The 18615-nt window shown below is 43.6% G+C and overlaps 2 protein-coding genes across 4 annotated transcripts in view; both read right to left on the minus strand.

Annotated features, from left to right (window-relative positions):
• B3galnt2 (beta-1,3-N-acetylgalactosaminyltransferase 2) overlaps window positions 1–12155 on the minus strand; it is a 38725-nt gene extending 26570 nt beyond the window's left edge. For 2 of the 3 annotated variants that reach the window (XM_059263397.1, XM_059263396.1), the window contains exons 1-2: window positions 11863–11992; window positions 5519–5666 (exon numbers count right to left, since the gene is read on the minus strand). In XM_059263397.1, coding sequence (XP_059119380.1) covers window positions 5519–5666; window positions 11863–11977 — 263 coding nt within the window. In that variant the 5' untranslated portion in view covers window positions 11978–11992. Of the gene's footprint in view, window positions 1–5518; window positions 5667–11862 lie in introns of all 3 variants that reach the window. The other variant, XM_059263399.1, reaches the window with a different exon arrangement.
• A 536-nt stretch (window positions 12156–12691) lies between these two features.
• The window catches only part of Lyst (lysosomal trafficking regulator), a 109705-nt gene continuing 103781 nt past the window's right edge, over window positions 12692–18615 (minus strand). Inside the window, exon 29 of the mRNA XM_059263013.1 lies at window positions 12692–12992. Within this exon, the coding sequence (XP_059118996.1) occupies window positions 12692–12992 (301 nt within the window). The remainder of the gene's footprint in view (window positions 12993–18615) is intronic.

An 18615-nucleotide genomic window follows, 5' to 3' on the forward strand; every position in this document is an offset into this window, starting at 1 on the left:
AGGCCCTGCAGCTCCCAAACCTTATGTCACTGGTCACCTGTGACCTGTTACCCAGGGTTTTATCCTTCATCTCTTCTTTGTCCGCTCATCTTCTTACTCCCTGTCCTCTGACAACACTAATTTATTCCTATGGCTATAACTGGTACAAGAAGGATTCTTGAACTAGCACATCTAGTGTGGACTCATCCTTAGAGTAATTGTCTAGATTATCCACAGGGAGTTGAGTTCTGAAGTGCTGGCTTAGGAGAGCTAGTTGTCAAATTTTCAGGAACTTTGTAAATGGTTGAGTACAGTCTTTATTAAATTACAGAAACAAATATATTTAAAACATGGGAATCCTCAAGTTCCCCATACTTTCGTTTAATGGAATATATTCATGGTATGTATCTTTTCACAGTTCTATACCCAGTTATGTCACGGCAGTTGCTTGAAATTGGCCTTGGTGAAAATATTTAAACCACAGAAATTGATAAACAATATAAATAAGGACTGAACTTCTTGTATCACTGTTTGTCTAACATGAAAGTATGAGAAAATGATAGTAATAAAGATTAAAACTAAGTACAATAGCTCTTTAATGTAATGACTTTGTGAATAGTACTTTTTCAATGTCCAAAACCTATCAGCTGATTCAAAGAAGTCATTGACTTCACTGACTGAGAATAAAGTACTGACATATCTTAGTAAACACTTTAGTCTTACTTTAAAAGGTTTTTTTTTTTAACATTTTATTATTTTTATGTGTAGGTGTGTTTTGCCTGCATGTACATCCATGTACTACATCCATGCAGTTCTCATGGAGGTCAGAAGAGGGTAGTGGGTCCCTTGGGACTGGAGTTACACACAGTTGTGAGCTGCCTGCCGTGTTGGTGCTGGTAATTGAACCTGGTTCTCTGGAAAAGCAGGTAGGTAGGTTCTGACTGAGCCACATCTCCAGCCTTAAGTCTTATTCTTTAACTTAAAATATTTACCTCAGAGCTACATGCCTTTGCTGACTCCAGCCATAAGTTCATTACAGATCTAATGTCCTGGCAAAACAGAAGCATTCTATGACAATTAGCTGGCCAAATAGAATTTACTAATTTGACAGAGTACTGCATGAATGTTATTACCTATAAATTATGCGCTACAATTCTTTATATCAATAAAATTATGATAAATCTATGTATACATAAGCACCCTTTTTCTACAGAGAGCCATTCAATAGACATTTAGAGAGGACACCACGGCCTGTGGGCCCCTGAGCTCAAACACATCCTCAGCTGAGCTTTCTTCTCTTCCCATCCAGTCCTCAGCACCTGACTGAAGACTTCACAGCTCTCCTATTCAGACACCTGGCAGTCACCGACACACCTCCTGTTCTTTCTGCATCCTCTGATGAGATCACCACTAAGGAGTCACATTCCTCAGCAGTTCTTGTCTCAACAAGTCAGCTTCCACACAACTGCTTGCCAGGAGCAAACAGTCCACTGCTGACCTCACAGCCACAGGCCTTTCTCCTTCCCCATCTCTTAGTCTTCTCTTTTTCCTTCCTTCCCAGGCTTCCCCTCTGCTCTAACACTCACCTTCAACAACCCCCAGGTTACATGACTGGTGTTTCTCAAGCACCCCAGGCTATTTAAAAAAGACTGATTTTATCATGTTCTCTGTGTGTGTGTGTGTGTGTGTGTATGGGTGTGTGTATGGGTGTGTGTGCACGCGCGCACGCGTGTGTACACGCCTGTGCTGCTGTTAAGTGTGCCTGCAGTGGCCAGAAAAAGGAGTTGATTTCCTGGAGCTAGAATTCCAGGGGGTTGCAAGGCATCTGATGAAGGTGCAGGGATCAGAACTCAGGTTTCTCTGGAAGAGCAGCAAGTATTCTTAACTGCTGAGCCAGCCAGGCTACTTCACATGTCTCTCCATGGTAGCACATACGGCATTATCACACCTAGTTTTATCTACTAAACTTCAAGGCTCCTAGGCTCCAGCTCTATTGTACCTTTGTGTTTTAACACACATAGTGCATGACCTGCTTAGAACAATAAATACATTAAAGTGACAAGTTACAGTCTATTACAGAATCAAACACAGTTCTCATAAATAACACTGAGTTTGACTCCTTTGGTAAAACACAAGATATAAAAGAATGTCATAACCACAGAATGCATCAGCTTTTACTACTGGCCAGCTAGGCAGAACATCTTACCTTATGTAGACAATTAGCATTTGTAATTAAGACAAATATGAATGAGTATGCTAACTAAATTATACATGCTCACCATTTTTTTTTTTTTTTTTTAGCTAGCTTAAATAACCTTACTAAATCCACGTAACTATTATGCCCTAGAAAGTTATTTTTGGGCTTTCAATCTGTTTTTATATAGACAATCCATTTCTTCAGAAAACAAACACAAGCTTACTACATTTAAATAACTGCTACAAAAGCAAATGAATTACCAGTTTAAATTATATTGATTCTATTTAGTTCTGAGGTATTCATTCAACAGTTGTTGAGTACCTCACTCTTGGTCAGGCCAGGTTCTAGATACTGCAATTCTATCAGTGGAAAAAAAAAAAAAAAGAACCTACCTCCTAGTGGGGAATGAATAACTTACAAATGTATTACACGTGCCAGTTGGTAATACATGTAATAGTAAAGTCAAGCAAGGACAGACAGTGGTGAAGAAGTAGAGTGCTATTTAATCTGAGACTGTCTGCTAGGGTAACATCGACCAGAGACCTGAAGGAATGCTACCATGAAGACACTTAGTTAAAGGGTGGTCTAAGCAAGAGCAAAGGCTCTGAAGTAGAAGCTTGTATAATGTACCTCGTTGGGGGGGGGGGGCGAGAAAGACTACATCATATGTTTTTCTCACATGCAGAACCGAGAGAGAGAGAGAGAGAGAGAGAGAGAGAGAGAGAGAGAGAGAGAGAGAGAGGGAGGGAGGGATGAAAGCAAAAGGACGGACTCTTTTGGGAGGAACTAATCATAGGAAGGTTGAGAGGGTGAGGGTAAGTATGAGCAAAGTACAATGGCAAACTTTTGAAAATGTTGTAATAATGAAAACCACCATTATTTTGTATGCATTTAAAAAAAAATCAGTCCTGGGGTGTGGAGGCCCAAATTACTCAGGGTCTGAGAATCTGACCTTGCTTTACCCAGCAGGGCTGCATAAGGGGATGATCTGACCACGGGCATGATTACCAGGTGTTTGAAAGGGTCTATACTTGGCTGTGCGGTGTGTTTTGATCTAGCAAGGGGGAGGTCTTTTGCCCCGCCCCTTGGCATTGTTACAAAAAGCCCTTTTGAAGAGGCAGAAGGGGCCGTATTGACCCAGGTTCTTCCGAAGCTATCCTGTGTTTCTGTCTTTCTCTTCTTCACTGTCCTTCTACCTAATATTTCTTATCTCTCTCTTCTCACTGGAAAAAGTGGGAGCTGGCCTCCCACACTGGGACATGAGGGAAACACAGTAAAATTACTTACATAGAGAAGGTGATGGAGACAAGGTCAATGACTACTATGATTTGGGATTTTTATTTTATTATATTTCTTTATTTAGAGACAAGTGTCATGTAGCCAAGACTGGCCTCAAACTCAGCATACAGCCCAGGATCACCTTAAGCTCCTGTCTATGCCTGACAGGATTTCATTCTAAGAAAGAAAAGACAATAGACACAGTCACACGTGCATTCACGCACACACACACACACACACAAGCATCAGGGGAGAGGTATGAATAGAGAATTAACAAAATTTGACTAATCTTAAGAGGATCATTTTGGTCTGGCAGCTAGATGGAAAATATAATGTGGAATATGACTAAGATAAAAGCAAGCAATCCATATAGGGGAACTTCTACAATAATCCAAGTGACAGGAAAAGGTAGTATAGGTAAGGAAGGCAGTGGTAAAAGGTGTGAGAAGTCTGGTTTTGGGTATAACCTAAAAGCTGCACCAAGACTATGTGAACAGTTGGCGTGGGAAGTAAAAGCAAGGAAAAGCAATATAACACCATGAATTTGGTCTGAGCAGTTAGTGGCAAGTTCTTTTTTTTTGAGACAGGGTTTCTCTGTGTAACAGTCCTAGCTGTACTGGAACTCACTGTGTAGACCAGGCTGGCTTCGAACTCACAGAGATCCACCTGCCTCTGCCTCCTGAGTGCTGGGATTAAAGGCATGCGCCACTACCACCCGGCTGGTGGCAAGTTCTTATTGGACAAAACAGCAAAGACCTACTGAAATTCAAGCTCTGGAGGTGATTCTAGGGCCATTCCTTGCTAGGTACAGAATTTATTATTGCAGTCATGTACTAAGGAAACCTACCAGGAAGAGGAATGGAAGCTGTCACAAGGAAGATAGGAAATCTATACATGTTCACTGTCAGTGACAAGAAAATTCCTAACTGCAATTTACCTCAACAGCCAACCGAGAAAGTGACAGTTTACTACAACCCCAAGAGGACTTTCTCTGCTACTGTCCCAGTGTTTTCCCATCCTAGGCAGCTCAGCCCCATGCCTCTCTCCTCAGCTCCTCACTGCAGTCTTAGATGCTCATATTGAGAAGGACTCATGTCCTCAGTATGACTGCAATAATAAATCCCATTACGTTGCAAGGGAAAGGCCTCAGAATCACCTCTAGAACTCGAGTTCCAGTAGTCTTTCCCATCATGCCCAATATAAACTTTCATCAACTGCTCAGAGCAAAATCATGGTGCTATGTTGGTTTCCCCTGCTTTCACTTCCCACACCAACCATCCCTGACCAACAGCCGGGCCACCGACTATCAACAGGAGAGGCAGTGCAAAGCCCAGTTCTGGGAGGAAAGAAGATGGCATGACTCGCACACCGTGCGTTCTACCACTGAAAATACTACACAACTGACAAAAGTGAGGGTGCTGAAAATACTCTAGGATGGCAACCCAAGAAGATACTCTTTCAAGTGCTTTCGGGCTTAAAATCTTGATCAAACTTAGCTGGGCATGGTGGTACATGCCTTTAATCCCAGCACTTGGGAGGCGGAGGCAGAGGCAGAGGCAGAGGCAGAGGCAGAGGCAGAGGGAGAGGCAGAGGCAGAGGGAGGATTTCTGAGTTCTAGGCCAGACTAGTCTACAAAGAGTTCCAGGATGGCCAGGACTGTTAAATAGAGAAACCCTGTCTCAAAACAAACAAACAAACAAACAATCTTGATAAAACTTACTTCTAAGACTCAGAAGGAAGTGGCCATTTCTCCCCAAAGAACCATGCTTCTAAATCAGTCTCTCTTTTTAAAAAAGATTTTACATGTGTAAGTGTTTTGTCTACATGTATGTCTGTGCACATATGTGCAGTGCCCAGAGGTCAGAAAGGAAATTAGATCCCCTGGAACGAGAGTTACAGACAGTTGTGAGCCACCAAGTGGGTACTGAGAATTGAACCTAGATTCTCAGCCAGTATTCTTAACCACCAAACCATCTCTCTAGCCCCAATATCTGACTTTTAAAACTAAGGGGTCTTTTTTGTTTGTTTTTTCAAACAGGTAAAGGAGTAATTCAGAAAACCTACCGTTGACTTAAAGTAGGATGTTGCAGCAAATGCTTCAGCCAGGTGTTTCTAATCACATTTCGAAGTTCATGGTTATTTCGAGCTGATAACACACCAACTACCACATCATAGTGACTAAATTTCCACTGAGGAAATAAGGCTGATTGACCTATAAATAAGCAACATAGATTGCAAGTCAGTCACAACATCTCAACTACACTAAACTCAGCGTATTTTATAAAAAGTTTATTACAAATAAAACATACAGATAAATAGAAACAATTAAAAAAAAACATAAACCCAGCATCCAGAAATATGTACAGCATACTGGCATACAGGCTTTTGGTATCTCATATGTATGTATGCATCTATATATATCTATGCTAACATAAGAAGGATTTTCAAAACAAATAAGTTTACAATAAGAAGCTGGGCGAGCCGGGCGGTGGTGGAGCACGCCTTTAATCCCAGCACTTGGGAGGCAGAGCCAGGCGGATCTCTGTGAGTTCGAGGCCAGCCTGGGCTACCAAGTGAGTTCCAGGAAAGGCGCAAAGCTACACAGAGAAACCCTGTCTCGAAAAACCAAAAAAAAAAAAAAAAAAAAAAAAAAAAAGAAGCTGGGCGATGGTGGTGCACGCTTTTAATCCCAGCACTCAGGAGGTAGAGCCAAGCGGATCTCCGTGAGTTTGAGGCCAGCCTGCTCTACAAAGTGAGTTCCAGGACAGGCACCAAAACTACACAGAGAAACCCTGTCTTGAAAAAAACAAACAAAACAAAACAAAACAAAAAAGAATCACCCGTGAAAGCCAATATGGCATAAACAACAAATAGTAGGCAGTAAGAATTAGGCCACAGTCAGAATCCTGGATCCTTCACATATTTACTATGAGAATATTTGGGGTTTTTTGTTGTTGTTGTTGTTGTTGTTTGTGGTGGTTTGAAAGAAAATGCCCCCAAAGGGAGTGGCACTATTAGGAGATGTGACTTTGTTGGAGTATGGCCTTGTTAGAGAAACTGTGTCACTGTGGGGGGAGGCTTTGAGTTCTCATGTATGTTCAAGGTACCGCCCAGTTCTCAGACCACTTCCTGTTGCCTGCAAGATAACTGACTCTCAGCTACTCCTCTAGCACCATGTCTGCCCGCTAGCCACCATGTCCCACAATAATGATAATGGACTGAACCTCTGAACTGTAACTCACCCAATTAAATGTTTTCTGAGTTATCCTGGTCATGGTGTCTCTTCACAGCAATAAAAACCCTAAGACACTGTTGTGTTTTGAGACAGGGTTCTAACATGTAATCCAGACTGGTATTTCAACTCCTTCATAGGTGAAGACTGGCTCTGAACTTTCAATCCTACTACTTTCATGGCCCCAATACTGGGATAACAGGCATGAACAACCATACCTGGCTGAGTCTAAGTTATATGATCTTGTGTGTCAGTTTTTCTTAAACATAAAATGACTACATTATTTCTCATAAATATGCCAGACATTATCACTGCATACACACACACAGACACACACTTCTATAGCCAGCTAAAACTTCTGTTACAAATCAAATGTTCTAAAGAATGAAGTAGCAGAAGCAACATTTTTAGTAAAAAATAAAAAAGTCCTTTAACAAATTATGTAAACAGCTCACTTTTTTTGTTGTTTTTGTTTGTTTGGTTGGTTGGTTTTTTTTTTTGTTTTGTTTTTTTTTTTTTTTTTGGGTTTTTCGACACAGGGTTTCTCTGTGTAGCTTTGCGCCTTTTCCTGGATCTCGCTCTGTAGACCAGGCTGGCCTCGAACTCAGAAATCTGCCTGGCTCAGCCTACTGAGTGCTGGGATTAAAGGCATGCGCCACCGTTGTCCAGCTACAGCTCACTTTTTACTGTTGTACGATCTAATGGGCAGGATTCTATTTTACTTAAAAAAAAAAACAAAAAAAAAAAACAACTCATTCTTAGAAATATGACAGAAGAGAGGCTATGTCTTTCTTTTTACTGCTAGTTTTTAAGCTTAAGAGCTACAAGCTTATACAAAGCTCTAAAAAGGATTCCATTTCATCTTTCTCCAGTGGTGGGAACTGATTCAAAACGTTTTTAAAAGTAAACTACTGAGAGCCAGGGATCTCACTATATTAAATGCAATATTTTCATATGTTGTAGGTGCTAAGTAGTCAGTCTAAAATGCAACAGAAACATGTTGATGCCTTTTCAAAAAGACTTTCTTTCACTTTATATACTCATCACAGTTACATGGTACAAGCATGAAAACATAGCTTTGATTCCAGTATACAGAAGCACGAGGGGAGGGTGGCTAAGACATAAGCACTAAAGGACAAGTCGTGAAAGAAGGCAGCAACCTCTGGAGGGAACAAAAGCCCAACTTCACTAGAAATCAAGTTTGAATTACAGCAACTACACACTAGATTTCTTCTACATTTGAAGTGACAGATTTCTTATATGGTAAAAATCAAATGATAGGTATTTCAAGAGAATGCTGACAATGATTTCAAGATAATAGCTAGTCTGCTTCACTGCTGGTAGGACTGTAACCTGCAAGTCTTTTACAGAGCATACTGGAGTCAGACTTGCTTTTAATCTCAGCACTAGGGAGGCAGAAGCAGGTGGATCTCTATGAGTTTGAGGCCTGTCTGGCCTATATAGTGAGTTCCTGAACAGCCAGGGAGAGCAACCGTCTCAAAACAAAATAAAACAACCCCACAAAAACAAACTCAGGGCACACTTCGAATATACATTCAACACTTTAGGAAGATAGGAATTTTGCTGATATTTCATTCCTCAAATGCTGTCCATCTTGATTTTTGAGGTAGGCTCTTCACTGATCCATCTAGGCTGGTGGCCAGTAAGCCCCAGGATCCTCTCTTTACTTCCTCAGTGCTGGGGTTACAACTGTGTACCATCATGCCTGGCTGAGATCCACTTCAGATCCTCATGCTTGTTGTAAGACAAGCATTTTACCAATTGAGCTAGATTCCCAACCCCATAGTTTTCCTTTTTAAAATTAACATGATTGAGAGTGCTCAGCTTGTAAAAATGTATCAGCCTGCACAGTCACGTGCCTGAAAAGAATGTGTATGAAACAGCAAAAACATTTTCAAAATACATTTTCAAAACAGGTATTATATTGAAAATAATCTAGTATGAAACATCAAAAACATTTTCCAAATAAATTTTTCAAAACATGTATTATATTGAAAATAATCTAGAAGTACAGATCATGTTTCTTTCCTTTCATTTAAAAACAATTTCAACTTTTCCTCCACAGAATTTGTTCCCCTTTATGAAAGAAATATATTTAAATTATTAGGTCCTCATGGCACATAAACAAGATGATATAGGCAGAAAATTAATATCTTCTCAGTTTCATTCTCTTGATTCACTCATTCAAACTGAGCATTTCTTATGTCTGCCTGTGCTAATTGGCACAGGCCCACAGGGAACAAGATCTCCACAATGACAGGAATAACTCACAGCCCCAAGCAAGCGCCCCAAGAGCAATGACTATTTATATTAATAAGTAATCCATCCCGAGACTGGCAACCTGCTGGGCTTTGCAATGACTATGGACATTAAAGTCTTAGGGATGCTGACCTCGAACATGATTGTTCAAAATAAGCCTAAGAACTCATAAGAAAAACAAACAACAGACAGACAGACAAACTCATATGTATGCTCTTGGATGGCATCCATCACAATCAGGCAGAAATCTTGAAAATGAGGAAAACATAAGAGCCCATCACAGATCAATTATGAAATAGTCACTGCATCACTACAGTGTGCTCTTGCCAGCTTCAATGAACCATACTGGCACAGGCTTTAGCTACCTCCCTACTACCAATACTCTCGTAAATTCCTGGAGGGTTTACAGTGACTCGGCACCTCTGAATGTCTTGCTGAACAAATCTTTGTAGATCACCAGTTTATAAACATGGAAACTGAAGCCCTAAGATATAGCATAGAGAGATAATTCTGGAAGAACCAGCCCTAGGCAAAAAACTGGGCATCAAGCTCAATTTGTCTTTGAACTGCTTGCCCTGTCTCCAAACATTCCTGACCCAGGCATCCAGCCCTATACCTAGCTCAAGTTTGTACTTGGTGATAAGTTCCTCTTCTTTCCAGCTCTGGCTTCCTTCTTTCCAGCTATCTTACAAAGAGAAGCCTTTTCTCGGTCACATCATCTTTCTATATTGACCACTGGGTCACATCATCTTTCTGTATTAACCATTGTATAATTCTTGTAAGGCACTGTCCACAACCAGTACACAGTGATCAAGTCACAGTTTCTATCCCCTGGTCCAAAGGCTGTATTTTCCTCTCTAGTCTGTCCCTCTGGTGTGCTGCTACATTTCACAAGAGACCTTCTTCATCACCAGTGCTGTTTAAAGCCACTACATTAGAAAAGTTGCTAATCTTAGTGCTAGCATGACTTACTTACTTCCCTCAGGTCCTTCCTCAACTCTCACCTCTTCACAGTGGCCTTCCTTGATCTGTTTGTACTCTTAGAAACTGCTTCGTTTTTCCCTTCCTCATACTCACCATCCTCGGGACATTTACATTTATAGTCTTAGGCTGTCGTCCCTTCCAAATGATTAACACCTGGAGGGCAGGCACTTTATTTTGATTATTTGCTAGTTCCAAACTACAAAAGGAGATAGCCCAGCAGCTCTCTACTGTTTGCAGAACCAACTGTTAGCCAAGAGAGCTTTCCTAATACTCAGTGAAGGTAAATTTCTCTTTCAAGAAATTACTGGGCTTTGAAATAGTTCAGCAGGTCAAAGGACTTGCCCCCGTCTGATGATGTTCAGACCTTAGTAAAAATCTTAGTAAAATCTCAGGTTTTAGGCTTAATGGATAGGATCAAAATGTAAAAATATGCCCAAATGTTTTAAATATTTCAACAGCAAAATAGGAAAAAGACCTGTGGGAAATGTTTGCAATCAAACTACTCCTGTTTTTGTTTTTGAAGTGCCAAGGGAGGAGCGTGGGATAGGAATCTGGCTTTATACTGAAACATTATCTGACAAAGCTCCAGTATCAACACAAAATTAACTTTTACAACTAGTATGACCCTATATGACTCTACATGCTTCTTTAATCTAGTCTAGTCTAAATGGGTAAGTGCTAAACCATCATCCAAACATTAAAAGGATAGAAAAAAATCTGTTTCAAACCCCAAAAATTGCTCACGGGCTTACTGAAATACAAACTCGAAGGCAAGGTTTATTTTGTTGAACCCCAAAAGACTGCTAATGTTAGGATCATATATAATCTTCATTGGATCTGCAAGTAGATTCCAGCAACTCACTTATCTATTTAAGAGAAAGAAAACTATAAAACAGGACCCCAACAGATCTTAGGTTGCAAAGTATTTTGTATGTATGACACTTTTCTCAGTTTGTAAAAGCCCCACATGTTTAGCAAGCTAAATACACATATAATGGTGTACTTTCATTACACCATTTAAGTGGTTAATTCTTTTCAGTCACACAAATAACCTTTCCAAAAGCTGGTGGTTTGTCTAATAGGAAAAGAGATCATTACTAAAATAACTCCAGTGTAATCTGGTAACAGCTGGGGAGTTTTGAGGATTGCTAAATACGGTATAAGACTCAGCCCTGTGCTGTCAAGGCCTGTTTTTATAAACTTTCCGAGAAGAAAACAGCTGTTTGGATATGAAGTGGTAAGAGAACTCCTAATGTAGTTTAAAAAAATAAATAAAACAAGCATTACCCTATTTTAAAAATAGCCATCTAGGTCTCTTTATATAAGCTCTCTGGGCAAAACTTGAAAAAGACATACGAGACCCTAAGGTAGTGTTCAGGGCGGTGGGACAACACTGAGCGAACGAGACAAAGACTTCATCCCCACGAGGGATGAAGTTTAGGAACAAATGGGCCGGCGAGTTCAAGAATCCGGTATTCCCAGGCTCCTTTATTAGCAAGCTACCCAAGCAGAACCGCAGGGACGACTCCACACACAGCTGCGCCCTAGTTCACGTCTAGATGTGTTTCACTGGCTCACCTCATGCTCAGAGAACACAAAGTACAGTCAGTCCCTCCTCACACTGCCAAGTGAGTCCTGACACGCACAAGGCAGCACCGTCAGCACCGGCGCGCTCGCGGGCCCCCTCGGACAGAAGACCCCCCCACTCCCACCCCCAAGTTGTGACCAAGGCCCTCGAGCACGGCGTGGGCCGCTGAGCACACGCTGAGAAGAAACGCACGGTCGAGTTCGCCCGACGCCGATGAAAAGACCCGTTTGTTCAGGCTGTCCCGGGACGTCCGCACCTGCCCCGTGGCCCTCCGACCATCCCCGCCGCCTCCCACGCGCGCAGCGGCCGAGCCCCGCACCTCACCTGCCGCGCCGGGCCCGGAGGCGCGGGGGGGCGGCGGGGAGCGCAGCCAGAGGTGCCAGAGGTGCAGCGCGGCCCCGAGCACGCACGGGCACAGCAGCACCAGCCAGTTTCGCATTGGCCGCCCCCGCCCGCACCACCTCGCGCCCCCGCCGCGCGCCGCTCTCTCCCGCGTCCCGGCCGAGAGCGAGGGGACCTAAGAGCACCGAGAGCCACCGGCAGGGCTCGCGCTCGAGCTCGCGCCCGCGCCCGCGCCGCGCCCGCACCCGGCGCTGTGTCCTCAGCTCGCGCCTCAGGTCCGGACCGCAAGCGGCAGCGGCTCCGCGGCCGAAGCCCCGCCCCCGCGCGCGCGCCGCCTTCCCACCCGTTCCGCCCTCCTCGCTCTCGCCCCGCCCTTTAGTCCGCGTCCCCGCACCGCCCGTCTGCGGGATAGCCGGGAGCTGTAGTCCCGCGCTGAGCCCAGGCGGGAGACGTGCCCGACATTCCAAACCCTAGAAACTACATTTCCCGTGGTGCTGTGCGCGCTCCAGTACAAGACGCTGGCAGAGGCGAAGCGCGCACAGAGCACGCGCGTCTCTCCTCGGGCCGCTGTTCCTTGGAGGCACACGGAGCATGCGTAGCCGTCCTCATGCGAGTGCTCCCGGGTCTCGTTTGAGGCAGGCATTGTGCATACAGAACCCGCACTTCTCTGCTGGAGTTGCTGTCCGACCCCCTCAGTTGTGGGCAGCGCTGTAGGGTGCACGACTTCGAGGAGCTGTTGCCCAGCCCGGAAAGGTTTGCAGGGCGCGTTATCGCTGAGCGAGATAATGGTGCGCTACCCCGACAGACCCCCTTAAGGAGGGCGGCGGGGAGTACCCGGCTGGCCTCCAATTAGCAACGCCCGGTGAGAAGGCAGGGAAGCCCCGGGCCTCGCTATGGAAAGTGAGGGCGGAGGAGAACCCCGGACCTGGAGTCTGCTGCCACCCTGGTCCTGGACATCCGCGCGCTCCTCACGAGGAGAGCTGTCGGAAGGACTAGAATGAGAGTAGCGGCAACCGGGTGACTTGCAAAGTTCCCACAAGTTGAAGAAGCCTAAGATACGATGACCAAATGTGTGCGCGGGCTGCGTTTCCAAAAGATCCACCTCCAGCCGTCTTTAGGAAAAGAACAAACTTCGCTGGAGCCACCTCTGGCTCAGCCCCGTAGTGCCACTCAGTAGGCTTGGAATCCGAAAGGCAATTGCGTTGTCATCGTCTCCCACCCCATAGTTGGTTGAAACTACACAGCCGAGGATGACCTTGAACTGTTGAACCTTCAGTCTTCAAAAGTGCGCAGATTACAAGCCTGCGCCACCACATTTTATGCAGTGCTTTGGGATGAAACCCAGGGTTTATTAATCCGTATTAGGCGAGCAGTCTCCCAACTAAACTACATCCTCGGGCCGTCACTATGTTAAGATTTGCTTTTGTTTTGTTGAGATTTGCGTGTGTTTACGGAGGCCTATCTTGTCCTCTGGAGCTGGAGTTTCATGTGGTTGTGAGCCACGCCATTAGCATGCCGGAAACAATTTGGAATGGAAGAGCAGCAAGGGTTCTTAATCACTGAGCCATTGCTTTTTCTTCGAGTATTTTTGCAATGTTTTCGGTTTTTTTATTTGAAATTTTTATTTGGTTTAATCATGTAAAAGCTGTATTCTGCTGTTGTATTACTTAATAAAATAAAAATTTAACACACAAATTTTGTTTCCATTAGAAGAAATTTGTTTTAGCTGGGAATGAAGCTCAATGGTAGAACACATGTCTCCCAATGGGCAGTCTTGGGTTGATGCCCAACACTGAATAGAGAAGGGAAGGGACTTCTATATTTGTTAACCATTACAGATCCAGATTACTTAAAACAATAGTAATCATTTACTATCTCAAACTTTACTACAGGTCAGGAATTTGAAAGTGAAGTTCTGGTTCCAGTTCTCAAAGTTGCAGGCAGATTGTCAACCATGGCTGAAGTCATCTGAAGGCATGATGGTGGTTAAAGAGTCCGAATTCTACATTGCTTACTTGGATGGCAGACACTTTCATGAAGACACATTCTATCACTTCTGGGTTAGTAAATTGGTCACACAGACTCTGTAGAGTGAATTCCGGTATGCAAAATATTTAGGTATTCACTACAGAGTGACTACCAGGAGGCAAGGACCATTGGGAACCATCTTAGACACTGACTAAGACAGCATGTCCTGAAAATTTGAGTGAACAATAGTGTCTCAACACACCGGGGTAACTTTTAGACCCCTACATAGAAGAGCTCTGAAGACAGGAAAGAACATGTTTTTCCTTTTTAAAGGAAACAGAATTTAAAAATCAAGCATATGGCTGTTTGGCAGATGTCACCAATTTCTACATACTCCTTCCCCAGATATGTGTACACAATGCAATAAGGGAGAATAATTTCCACAAATTTCGTTTAAGATTCGTTTTTTAATTATGTGTATGTGTGTCTGTGTGAGGGAATGTGTTCATAAGTACAAGTGTCTTTGGAGGCTAGAAGAGGGCACCTGATTCCCGGTGGTGTGAGCTGCCATGTGGGTGCTGGGACCTGAACTCAGGTCCTATGCAAGAGTAGCACAGACTCTTAACCACTGAGCCATTTCTCCAGCCCCTCTAAAAATTCCTTAGTAGAAATTTCTCTATTTAAAAACTGTGATGGGGACTAGAGAGATGGCTCAATGGTTAAAAGCAATTGTTCCTCTTGCAGGGGATCCACGTTTGGTTTCCAGCACCACGTGGCAGCTCACAACCACCTTAACAGCAGTTGTAGGGGATCTGCTGCCCTCTTCTGACCTGTAGGCACCAGGCAGGCGGGTGGTTCACATTCATACATGCAGGGAAAACACTCATACCCATAAAATAAATCTTTAAAAACTACGCTAACTTAGTTTTTATATTTCTGTTAGAGAAGTTGTCATGTGAGCAATAATTGGTTGTCAGCAAGAGTGTGTAATGAGAGCCTCAGTGGTATATATATATATGTGTGTGTGTGTGTGTGTGTGTGTGCGCGCGTGTGTCAATTTATTAAGGGGTTCTATGGGGAAAACAGACTCAACTGATACAGGATAAGGTAAATCCACTTGCAGAGTCCTTGGAAAGCTGGGGACTGTTGCTCGAGTTTTCTTGCCTGGCCCACAGTCAGGACAAATCTCTCTCACCTGCCAGTCCCACAGCCGCTCAGACCCGACCAAGTAAACACAGAGACTTACATTGGTTACAAACTGTATGGCCGTGGCAGGCTTCTTGCTAACTGTTCTTACAGCTTAAATTAATCCATTTCTATTAATCTATACCTTGCCACATGGCTCGTGGCTTACCAGGATCTTCACATGCTGTTTGTCATCATGGCGGCTGGCAGTGTCTCTCTGACTCAGCCTTCCACTTCCCAGCTTTATTCTCCTCCTTGTCCCGCCTACACTTCCTGCCTAGCCACTGACCAATCAGTTTATTTATTGACTAATCAGCAACACATTTGCCATACAGAACATCCCACAGCAGGGGACCAATCACATGCAGGTTCACACCATCTGATTCAGTCTTCACCACCCAAAAGAACGTGACCCCCTTTCTCCCCACCACCTCTATAAGGCCAGATAGCCAAAGGTCATGGGCAGAGCGAATTCCCACTTCAAGGGTGTGTGTGTGTGTGTGTGTGTCCTTAAGAAAAGTAGTAATGGCCTTTTGATATCCATACATTTTCATTTTGTGAATAAAGAATTATATCTAGGCACATGTTTGTAATAGCACTGAGGAGGTTGAGGCAGGAGAGTCATGAATTCAAAGTCAGTCTGAAAAACAAGATAATGAGCTCCCAAAAAAGGAATTCTTACTTTGGCAAATCTATTCATTTAATGTATGTTTACTGAGGCCCTACTATGTGCCAGGTGCTTCAAAAGTATTTTTCTATACACAATTAACTGAAGCAGAGCCTTGTCAGATGATATTGGTGAAGGACAGACTATAAATGTAATCAATAAACTTGGCCAGCATGTTAGAAGACCTTCAGTGAGATATATATATATATATATATATATATATATATATATATATATGGTAAAGCCAAGTAAAGGAATTGTGTTAGACTGAAATAGGGCAGAAAGCATTATACAATAGTATTTAAACAACTTGGTTATAATGAACACTATAGTAGCCACCAAAACCATCCTAATGGAACTGAAGAAATAAAGTCTTAAAAACCTAATGAGCACATAATCAATCTGTACTGTCAAGGTGTTCATCATTTCATGACATGAACAAGTTAGTAGGGGATTAGATTTATGTAAATGCAAACTAGGATGCCAGGTTCTCCGATTGTTATTGACCAGTGTCTAGGAACTGTCAGGGTGCTGTGGTAGCACGAAACAACAGATATTTAACTTAGCCCTAGGCTCACTAGAGGGGGACAGTAGAGTAAAGAAATCAAAGAGTATAATTAACAAGGACAGGAAGTGACATTCAAGGACACTATTAAGTAAAAAATAAACAACAAAATCCCAAGACAGTGATAGATGTCTGCTAGGGAGATTTAAACAGTTTGGTACAACCTTAATGCAAATAGAATAGGCAGATGCCAGATCACATACTATGCTAAGGATTCTACACTTTTTAAATGGGTGTGTTTTGTTTTTATGTGTATGTGTAGTGGTTTGAATGAAAATAGTGCCTATGCCAGGTGGCAGTGGTGCACGACTTTAATCTCAGCACTTGGGAGGCAGAGGCAAGTGGATCTCTGTGAGTTCGAGGCCAGCCTCATCTACAGAGTGAGATTCAGGACAGGCACCAAAACTACACGGAGAAACCCTGTCTCGAAAAACCAAAAAAAAAAGGAGTGCCTAAAGAGTGGCACTATTAGGAGGTGTGGCCTTGGAGTGGGTGTGGCTTTATTGGAAGAAGTATGTCACTAGGGGGTGGGATTTGAGGTCTAAGTTGCTCAAACATGACCAGTGTGTCACAGTCACTTCCTGCTGCCTGTGGATCCAGATATAGAACTCTCAGCTACCTCTCCAGCACCATGTCTGCCTTCATGCTACCATACTTCCCAATGGACTAAACTTAGGTACCTGTAAGCCAGCCCCAAATAAATGTTTTCCTGTATAAGAGATGTGTGGTCATGACATCTCTTTACGGCACAAAACTCTAACTATGAGAGTATGTATGTTTGTGTGTGATTGTATGTGTGTGGGGGTGCCTGTAAAGGCCAGAGGAGGATGCTGGATCTCCGGGAGCTAGATTTACAGGTAGTTGTACGCCATCTGACATGGGTGCAGAGAACTGAACTCACATCCTTTACAAGAGCAGCAAGATGAGACCTCTCTCCTGGCTCAGGAATCTACATTTTACCTTGAAGTCTACAAAAGAATATTGTCCTTCCAAGTTTTTCATGATGGCACAAACCTGTAATCCCAGCCCTCAGCTGGAGGCAGGAAAGGGAATTGCTTTTCCTATGTACCTGATGATTACAAATGCACAACACCATTTGAGATACTGGCCACTTGTTCAGGATGCTGTCCTACCTTCAGCACGGCCACTCTTACTACTCCTAGGCCATAGCACCTTCTGCACCTGACTCCAGTTCTAATTCCTTCTCCTTAATGTTTCTCTGCCTCCCACAACCAGTCACTTCCTTCTTTAAGGAAGTGATCTTATCTGGCTATTCAATGCTACAATTACTTGTGGACGATGGTGGCTGGGAAGCCTTAAAAACTATCCAGCCATCCTTTCCAAGCACTCTAGCATCCTGTGCTCAGGTACATCCTCTGCCCTAGTCATGTGACCATTTTAATGATTACTTTTGCATTTTTACCCAATAGTTGATGTCTTCTGAGTAAACGCCTGTACCCTGACTAGCAGAAGGCAACCTCTTACCCAGCAGAAGCAGCTCTTCACATCTCAGTCCAAGACAGTGCTTCTCAGCCTTCCTACAGTTCCTCATGTGGTGGTGACCCCCAACCATAAAATTAATTTCATTGTTACTTCATAACTGCAATTTTGCTACTGTTATGAATCGTTCTGTAGATAGTTTTTCTGGAGATAGAGATTTGCCAAAGGGGTCACAATCCATGGATTGAGAACCCCCGGGGCCAAGCCTTCCTGATTCTTGTGTAGTTTGACTGTGCCACTGGGTCAGGGTTCTCCTGGAAGTGAAAGAAAGTAGAAATTCTTCCATTCTCCACAGAAGGGGGCTTTCAGAAAGGAAGCTATGCAAGAAGTGGAGAATAGAACAGCAGAGGGGAGGGTAGAGAGCTAGACCCCAGCAAGACAGGGTATCAACTGCAGCAAGGATTTGGGCTTTTGTTCCGAAATGAGTGGGAATGACTGCTGAATGGGCTGTGCACAGAGGATCGGCAGGATCCAACCTGTTTCAGTAGGATCGTTCAGGCTGCTGAGCTAAGACCTGGCTGGCTGTTGATGAGGAGAGTCTCCCAGTGGTCCTAAATGTGCAAGTGGAGGTTCAGGCATGCCCCAAGACAAGCGGCAGTGGTGACAGCCAGCTTGAAGATGCAGGACACCCAGACAGGTGCCCTGGAGACTAGCTGCTACACGCCTTGCATTGCACCTGCCATTCAGGGTTTGGCATTGTTACCTGCGTGGTTCTCTGTCTGTGTCTGGGAAGTGCTTGTCACTGGAAGTGGCTGCCTAGCTTGAGACAGTTTCTTCCCCTATGGCAACCTGCACCCAGTGACTAGTTGAACAGGAGTTCAAACATTTGGGACAACTCTGAAGAGCCATC

Source organism: Peromyscus eremicus, chromosome 5 (assembly GCF_949786415.1).
Source record: "Peromyscus eremicus chromosome 5, PerEre_H2_v1, whole genome shotgun sequence".
Lineage (NCBI taxonomy): Eukaryota > Metazoa > Chordata > Mammalia > Rodentia > Cricetidae > Peromyscus > Peromyscus eremicus.